This window comes from Camelina sativa, chromosome 11, assembly GCF_000633955.1.
Source record: "Camelina sativa cultivar DH55 chromosome 11, Cs, whole genome shotgun sequence".
Lineage (NCBI taxonomy): Eukaryota > Viridiplantae > Streptophyta > Magnoliopsida > Brassicales > Brassicaceae > Camelina > Camelina sativa.
The window spans coordinates 19342628-19352356 of NC_025695.1; the positions used below are offsets into that span (position 1 = coordinate 19342628).

At 30.7% G+C, this 9729-nt stretch overlaps 1 protein-coding gene across 1 annotated transcript; it reads right to left on the reverse strand.

Annotated features, from left to right (window-relative positions):
* Positions 3546–3978, reverse strand: LOC109127459 (small acidic protein 1-like). Its single transcript, XM_019232179.1, has one exon. The coding sequence runs from the start codon at positions 3900–3902 to the stop codon at positions 3714–3716; it is 189 nt and encodes a 62-aa protein (XP_019087724.1). The 5' UTR covers positions 3903–3978; the 3' UTR covers positions 3546–3713.

Sequence of the window (9729 nt, forward strand, 5' to 3'; positions counted from 1 at the left end):
AGTGAACCCAAATTTGTTTCCTTAATTTGTTTTAGTTTTACATGTTCTTTTGTGATGGGCAAATGATAGTTGAAAGGTCTTTAGACTAGTTCTGACTTTGTCTTTCAGGCTTTCAACGGTTATCTGCTTTATGATTCGTCTTTGTAACATTTTCTTGTCTGGTATTAAATATTATGCTTCTATGAGAACATTGAGAAGAAGGCAAGAACTATACAGATTTGCTTGGCTTTCCAGATTTGCCAGTTTTGGCCACTTAAATAACTATACATTTCTGTTGGATATGGGCTACGCCCAATATGCCACTTGGCCCAACAAGACTCACTAATTACAATTTTGGCCCGACAAGATTGGGAGCAAGTCCACTAATTCTCGCAAAGGGCAATCTCGGGAATTCACGACGAAAACCCTAGACACCCTTAGGTCGACAGTCCCCTATAAAAGGAGAAAGCATTTATTGGGATCATCATCTTGACCCGCGGACAATACCTACAGAGCAATACTTTGCATCGAAAACTGTTATTGTCTTTCGTATAATTCGTTCCTATTTTCAGTTCGTCACTTTAAGCTTGCTAGTTCGCTTGTGAACTAACAAGCTCTATCTCGACTTGTTTTAAGTGACGATCTCACGTTTTCCCCGATTAATAAAAGAACTTGCTTGCTCTTTCCCACAAAATCTTTATTTGTTTAAGTTGTGCAATCCCCGGTATAAACAATTTCTGATTGTTTTATAAAAAATAAATACTTAATTACACAGACTAAACCCTTAAAAGTTAAAACCAAGAAAACCCAACATAATATTTCCTTTTAAGATATTTAAAAATGGCAAAATATTTAAACCAAAATGACAAAATTAACAAGTAGAAGAAAAAAGATAAAAGAATATTGTCTAGCACATTTACGAAGCTTGGTGTGTTTTTATTGTCGTAGAAAGTTTGGTCAGAGAGTTTGAAGTATTTATTGTCTAGCAAATGTAATAAGACAGAGGGTTTTAGTTAGTTATATTGGAGGTTTAGTTTATTTGTAGGCTTTAGCTATAAAATATCGGTTAACCGTCTGGTTACGTATAGTGAATCAAATCGAACTGAATCACTAACCAAATGTAATTATAACTTTGTTGATTGGTTATTTCTTAATAACCGAGAACGATTGTTGGTTACTTGCTGATTTGGCAAATTTTTGGTTCAGAAAATCGGTTTGGTATTTTCTCACAAGACTACTATATACTATTCTTTCGTGTACAACAAATGTTTCTAAGTAGAGATTTTTTTTAAAAAAGAAGACAATTATATGTTTTTAAAAAATATATATAACACATATAATTCAAGTGATATGTATATTATACAAGATTGAACAAATACATGTACACAGAAATTTAACTAAACAAATGTAGATATCAAATAGAAAAATTCTTGGGTTTTTAATTAACCAATCAAAATACAAACGATATGCCATAAATTTTGTTTGTTTGCATAAAAATAAAGTAAAATCCAAATATACGAAAAAACAAAAATAAGACTCATGGAATGGAGAAATATATGTGACCATATTTGTGCTAGATTTGGAAAAATTCCCCACGGAATTGAAAAGGAAAACCCCTCTAAATAATACTCCCTCCGTTTCAAAATATAAGATGTTTTGAGTAAAACATGCAGATTAAGAAATGAACACTTTAAAAAAGTTTAGCCAATCACAAACAAGACTGCATAATATAAAGTATTAAACTAATCTAAAAGTTACATAGAAACTTGAAAACATCCTATATTATGAAACAAAAAAACTTCTCTAAACATCCTATGTTTCACATCCTATATTATGAAACGGAGGGAGTAATAACCTCTTACGTGTGTTCTGGCTTTGAAGATATTGGACCATGGAATGAAGAAACAAGCAAGCTACTTTATATTATTCACCGCAATGAAATTTGTATTATGTGGTTAAAATTGTGGTCAAAAGCACATGCTTGGTGTCCTTTATTTATAGCATGATTGGGTCCATGAATTTTGCATGAACGACATTATAATATTAACTTAAGATCCAATTTGAAAACAAAGTCTCATATAAAAACCCAACACAAATTATTTAAATATAATAACATTGGATTTTATCCAATATTTAGTTTACGAACAGCAAACGAGAAAATAAATTATTCAATAACATGTAAAGTTTAAGGAACATTTAAAGTGGATTGAACTTATAAAAGCAAATCTACTCACAAGAATGTTGCTGAACTTATAAAAGCAAATCTACTCACAAGAATGTTGCTGATCTGAATCTTAAGCTTAAGATATTAACAAGAATTGGATTCTTGGAGTTGTAGTGATGATATCAAGCTGACAGAGGCTTTCTGACAAATGTTAACTCTTTCCAAAATTGAGGCTACAATTTTTAGTCAATCATCCTATAACTGGAAAGACTACTCATGAAAGTAGTCCCTGACAAAGGGAAACAAAGTTGGTAAGCCTACTCATGAAAGTACGTCTAGGAATGCATTTGTTGATCACCAAAGTAAATTATGGGGGTGCATTATCGAGTGGGGCATTTGTTTGTCTCTACTCTCTAGATTAGTCCTTAGGTGAGTTTATAAGTTAAACGCAATACATTTGGATTCCCACGAAGTAATTGAGGAGAGTCACTGTAAATAATTTTTGTTTAGCAAGCTATATAACTATTTTTGTAGTAATTTTTGTTGGATCCTTGTAAGAAAATCTTGTTTATAATATGATGCACTAGCTAAGATACAAAATTGAGTTGTTCCGATATCTATCTACATCTTACTAACACATGTACTGCCAAAAAAAAGCATATATGCCAACACATGTTGAAATCTCATGAAGCTTGGCTACACTGACATACATAAGACCACAAGGTTAGCAACAAAGACTGCTAAAGAATGAAACTTGTGTCATCTACACTGCTCAAGAATGCTAACGACTGCTAGAATCTCTTGAAGTTTGGCTACGTAACAGACATATATGACTACAAAAGTTAGTAAGAGAGACTTGGCACTTGCATCTTCATGATTGGCTACCATAGCTCAAAAATCAATCACACGATGCCCAACCCAACAGAGCCAAAAGACAAGATCTTTACTTGGCCAGAGGAATTATATACTCCCATCTTGCAATTGCCACATCAACAAAATGCAACACATGATTCAGTGACAGCAGGATGGTGAAACTACAAAATCAAGATGTAACTAGGATACTTGAATGGTCCTCTAGTCTAGTACCACTAGTTGTTGTAGTAACAGCTTACTTGAGGATATTCATCAATCAATCATCTAAGAACTACTCGGGAAGCTTAATGAGATCTGGACTCAGAAGAATCTCTAGACCCGGCTAACTAGTAAAAATCACATGATCAAACACAAGGCAACACATCAACACATGTCTCAGAAACCCGAAGATAGGTGAAGTCACAGGCAATGACCATGTGAATCGATTAGTTTCTATCTTAATGCCAATATCAACAAAATCACATCCCAACTCCAGGAAAGGGCCACACAAAAAAAAAAAAAAAGCTTCTAAATTTGTGCAAAATAAAAATAACAATCAGAAAAGGCGCAATAACATCCAAATCATGAGCTTAGGTTATTCAAATTGCTACATTATCACAAACTTAAAATCCCAGCTCTTCTTACTACATCGGTTCAACCAGAAATTACATAAAATAAACGAAACTGAAATCGTAGAGAAGAAATAAACCGGATGATTTCAGTTGATATCGGTGTCATCGAAATCATCGTCGAATCTGTTGAAGAAATCGGCGTCGGCGAGCTTGCTCTCTGAGATAAGTCCTCCTTCGTTGAGGATCTCCATAGCTTCGAGGTCATCAACGTCCATGGCCATCGAGGAGCCTGCATCATCCATCTCCGACAACATATCCAGCTGCATCGGCCTCATTTCTCTTCGTCTTCTTCTTCTTCTTCTTCTTCGGGAAAGATCTAAAAAGCTTACAGTGTGACTCTGTTGAAGTTGTTTTTTTACTTATCGAGGTTTTATTCTTTAGGCCTAATTTATTTGGCCCATTTACTTCAAGGCCTGTGTTTGTCTGGGCTCTGGAGGTCGGCGATGGAACATGTTAACAATTTTAATCGTTTTTTTAGTGGCACTGAATTTGGTAACTTAGCTGACTTGTTTGTTGAGTAGGAAGAAAGTGACTGAATATGTGTATAAGTTTTTTGGCTAATTTTCAAAAATATCTTTTTTTTTCTATGTTACTTTTAAAAAAAAACTTTTTTTAGGTATAAAACAACTAAATTCTAAGCCCTAAACTCTAAATACTAAACTCTAACCTCTCAAAACTATACCCTAAATGTAAAATAGAGAATCCAAATCTAAAAAAAAATTCTAAAAATTAATTAAACATATTGTAATTGTGTAAAAGAGCGTAAAAATAAAAATATTCAAAAAGGGTATTTTTGAAAAGAGATATCCCAAAAGGGGTATTTCTAACAAATTCTCAAATTTTTTCGTAAAAGTTAAAAATCTATATTAATAGTTTTTGAAGTATATTTGACAATCTACCCTTTTAGTTGTACTTAATTGCAGAAGATTCTTGTAAAAAAACATTTTCAAATTTTACTCTATTTCCACTCTATTTCCGTGAATTTCGCTACCAAATTCAAACGTAAATATATGATTCTTCTTTTAATTTTATTTGATTTTATATTTAAATTATTATATAATACATTTACTTAATAAAACTTTTGATTTTTTTCTGCATATGATGTGATCCAATTTTTTTAAAATAGACATATATTACTCAATAAATAAATAAAAAATGTATATACAATATCCCATATCGCTTAGAAAAATATGACAATGGTTCAGAGTCATACTATATAATAAACCAAAATGATTTCAAATAAGAGTGAGCCGGGAGCTTCATTTATCAGATATTCAAATTTATAAAATTTTCTTTGGTTTATTCCAGTTATTTTTTTTAATTAATTTAAACTTTAAAAAATTAAAATATCATTAACTCGGTGTTGCACGGGTAAAACATCATTTTATCATTTTTTCAATACTCTCCAATTTAGAGTAATAGATATATCAAATTAAATTAATTAAATTAATATTATATAAAAAATCAAATTGTCTGCGACATACCTCGGGTTAATTCATAAATTACCAATCAAAGTAAAATTATATAATCTTAAACATTAAAAAAAACAAACAAAATTATCAATAAAACCAACTTAAAATTTAAAATTTTTAGTTCTAAATAACATGTCCTGCAGTACACGGCGGTTAAACTCTAGTTTAAAGTCATATTTTTAACTACCAAATTCTCACTAAGTTAGGTTAAAGTTAAAATTCAGGAATGAATGATTGTGTCTCGTACAACTAATTCTTGCTAGTATAAAACATCTAATTTCAGATATTTTTATCTTGTATCCAACATGTTTCAGCACACATTGAAATAATTAAATTGATTAAACTATCTAAATAAAGACTGATGGATGTGTGATTGTATCTTTATTTCTCGTTAATCACGAGATAAATCTATATGTTTAAGTTTTAAGACAAGGGAATGAGTTAATTTGTATATGGTATAGTGTTAGCAGTGGTGGATCTAGAAATAGTTTTTACCACGGTCATTAGACAATTAAAATATTAAATATTAAGTTTTTAAAACCTATAAATCTATAATCTTGACATTATGAAAAAAAATAACAAATGGGTGCAGTTTGGATCTTTAGCTTTTGTTAACGGGTCAAACGAGTGAGTTTAACCACAAAAATCTAACAAATGTATACTTAAATAGACTAAATTAACTTTTATTTTCTATGTTCATTTATTTAACCTTTAGTTGAAACTTACCGAGACTTACCTGTCACTTATGGCGTTGACACAAACGCTAACTATAGTTAAACTTTTAACCCTACATGGTTAATTAGAGTAATCGAATGATACTATTGTGTTTCTCACATTTCCCCCAAATCGATTTGAGATAAGGTTTTTGCATTCTAGAACCCTAAATCTAATTTTACTCTCTTGTTCTTTTCTTCTAAATCGAGAGGATGCTTAACCAAAGTTCGGAGTCTGATGCAAATTCAAGACGGAGCTGGGGTTCTCTTTACAATTGTGGTAGAGCGAGAACTATTCTGAAGTCATGGACAAATGAGAATCCGGGTAAAAAATTCTTTGATTTGTTGTTCATGGTTTTTTCAATTGCCCAAATGAAGATAAGCCAAATGGTTGGCAGAAGGTGAGCTTACTGGAGGTGAGAGATGAGATTAAGGCACTAAAAGAATCTTTAAGGATCATGAATGGACAAATTGTGAGTGGTTCCATCTCTACCTCCACTGACCTAGTAAAGAAACACGAGGAAGAGAAGAAGAACCAAGAGGAGGAAAATAAGAAGCTTGAAACTGAAGTTATAAGAGCTAATGAGAGTGAAAAATTGCTTCTTCAGTTTATCGTGATGTCTTGGGAAGGTTTCATTGTTGGCATTGCAATGATTCTTGTAAACGGGAAAAAGTAGATGTAATTGTTGTTATATTGTTTGAAGTTGGTTAGTTAGTTGTTGTTCATGTTTGTATGTTTGTGAAATGTACTCTTGTTTGTTCTAATTATCTAAACTTCATTCATCCGAAAGAGCTAACTAGTTTGAAATAACAAGGATCCCATCCAAAAAAAATCTGGAACCTACCAAAACAAAGCCATCATGCTACATAGAAATCATCCTACAAAGTCATTAAGCACAAAAAAGATACAAGTCCTACTTCTTTTCTGGTTGTCAAACATCAAAGATACTACTCCTACTTGTTTTTTGGTTGTCAGTCCTAAAAGACATAAAAAACACTGGCAATATAGGAGCTTCATCAGATCATCTACCACGACCCTTGCCACGGTCATGAACCACTTAAATTAGCTGTTGGAGCACTTGAATGTTGCGGATTGTGGGACTGACTTTGAGCAACATTTGGTGGTGTGGATTGGCTTTAAGCAGTCTTCCACCTCTTTGGTGCATTTTGGATACTCCATAGATCATCATTATCTTATAACATTTCTGGTTAGTTATTGTTATGATCAAACTGAGATCATATTAGAAACATAAAATTCAAATTCATGTTTTATTTGAAAAAACTATTTAAAAGAATTTGTTTTTGTTCTTTTTCCCAATAAAAATTTAGTAAATAAGATATATGATGAGATTTTATACTAGTATATGTATTACAACATATAAAATATGTGTAAACGTTTGCTTTTTGTTGAATGGAGAAAGTTGACATATTTGTGTTAATCTTAATCTTAGTTTTTGTTACAGAACATTATGTCACGGAAAAAGCAGTTCATCTACATAAGTTACTATTTCAATTTTTTTTTTAATTGAAAAATAAAATTTAAGTAAACAAAACAGTGTTTACCAACAAGGATTTCTAGCTATAATCGACATAATTGCCATTTATTGTTGATTGAACCATAACTTTTTCTGTAAAAATGTTTAGTACTATTAAATACATAATTTAACGCCTATTTTTTAGATTTTATAATTTCTCATTTGTGATCAACTCAAAATTTTAGACTTGTTCATAAACTAAAATGTTACCCTTACATAACATTAATGAAACGTAATCATACAGATAGTTAGCGAATGTATAATAAATATTTATAAATATCAATAAAAATTGTCATTATTTTCGTTGCATCTAAATATTTGTAATAAGAATTATTATAACGTAATCTCTATTATGTCTTGTATGGCAAGCGATTTTAATTTGAATATTTTGGTAAGTACTATATACTTTAAATTTTCTTTATAACAATTATTCATGCAAAAAATAATTAGTTTTACATTTACTCCCCACATCCATGAATATAAATAATTTTTGAAGAACATAATACATTAGTAAATATAAAAATTTTGTACAATCTTCTTTCAAGATCAGTCAAGTAAGAATAAAATAGTTTTGGATTTGCCATTTGCCATTCTATAATTTTATCACATTGTCACCCAAATCATTTGGTTTTTTAATTTGCTTAATGGCTTTCCAGATTTGCCAGTTTTGGCCACTTAAAAAACTATACATTTGTGATTGTTTTATTAAAAATAAATACTTAATTACAAACACTAAACCCTTAAATAATTAGAACCAAGAAAACCCAAACATAGTGTGTAAAATTTTCTTTTAAGGTATTTAAAAATGGCAAGATATTTAAACCAAAATGGCAAAATTAACAGGTAGAAGAAAAAAGACAAGAAGAATATTGTCTAGCACATTTACGAAGCTTGGTGTGTTTTTATTGTCGTAGAGAGTTTGAAGTATTTATTGTTTAGCAAATGTAATAAGACAGAGGGTTTAGTTAGTTATATTGGAGGTTTCGTGTATTTGTTTAGGCTTTAGCTTTAGAATATCGGTTAACCGTTTCGTTAATTATAGTGAATCAAATCGAACCGAATCACTAACCAAATGTAGTTATAACTTTTGCTGATTGGTTATTTCTTATTAACCGAGACCGATTATTCGTCACTTGCTGATTTGGCAAATTTTTGGTTCGGAAAATCGGTTTGTTTTTTTCTCACAAGACTAATATCTATATACTATTCTTCCGTGGACAACAAATGTTTGTTTCTAAGTAGAGAATTAAAAAAAAAAAGATAAATGTTACAAAAGAGTGGATAGGGTTTAGAATTTAGATTTTACAGTAAAACAAAATTATATATCGATTTGGGTTTATAAAAGAGTGGTTAGGGTTTAGATTTTAGAATTCAAAAAAACTATATATCGGTTTAGGTTTATATAAAAGTGGTTAGGATTTAGGGTTTAGATTTTATAATTTTAAAAATAATAATTTTAAAATTAATTAATTTACTGAATTTGTTTTTTTAATTAAGAAGGGGTGAATAAGAGATGTTCGCCCCTGATCAAATATACATTACTTTTTCTCCACATAAAAAAATAAAAAAACCAAGTTGACGAAGAAGAGAAGGCTAATTTCTGTTTATATTGTTTACCAAATNTTTTTTTTTTTTTTTTTTTTTTTTGAATATCGTATATAGTTTGTTTGTTAGTTTTTGGTCCAAATATGGTTAGTAGGTAAATTAATCATTTATTTATAAAAGTTAACTATAGTTAGTGTTTCTGTCAATACCGTAAGCAACAATTTAAGTCTTGGATAAGATTCAACCAACATTTAAATAAACAAACACTTTTAGAACAAAATTAAATAATTGAAGTATTTTTAATCCAATTTAAAAGTTTAGGTATTAGACGGCCAAAAAACAAATGGCAAATTTTTAGTTTTTTCCCATCATTTTACTTTTTTTTTGTTAGTTTTACATTAGTGTATGCTTGCATCTCAAAAGAGAGAAAAACAGGTTGATCAACATGACGTTCAGAAGCTCTTAGTCAATTTACCCGTATACCATATCGAGAAAACCCAAAGTCAAGCAAGCAATGAACTATGATTAAGTTGAATTCTTCATATGCCGTTTTTGGAGAATCTTTGAATCCACCAAGCCATTTGCTCCTCTACTGCTCTTTAGCAAAACAAGTGTGGAAGAAGACTCCATTATGGCCACAAAAATTGATCCAAATCTCCTTGCATGTTTGTACTCCTCACGCCATCTGCTATGCTTACCACCAATTGGGACGTGGAGATCGTTCCCAGTTTCAGTAGATTATTTGAATACTATAGAGATATCTCAACACAATAAAATCTTCAACTAATATGGGAAACCCGATACTCATGCAAAACAAGGCCTTGTTTATGGTGGGGG

Coding starts and splice junctions, on each gene's coding strand:
- LOC109127459 (XM_019232179.1), bottom strand. CDS start 3,902: ATGAGGCCGATGCAGCTGGATATGTTGTCGGAGATGGATGATGCAGGC.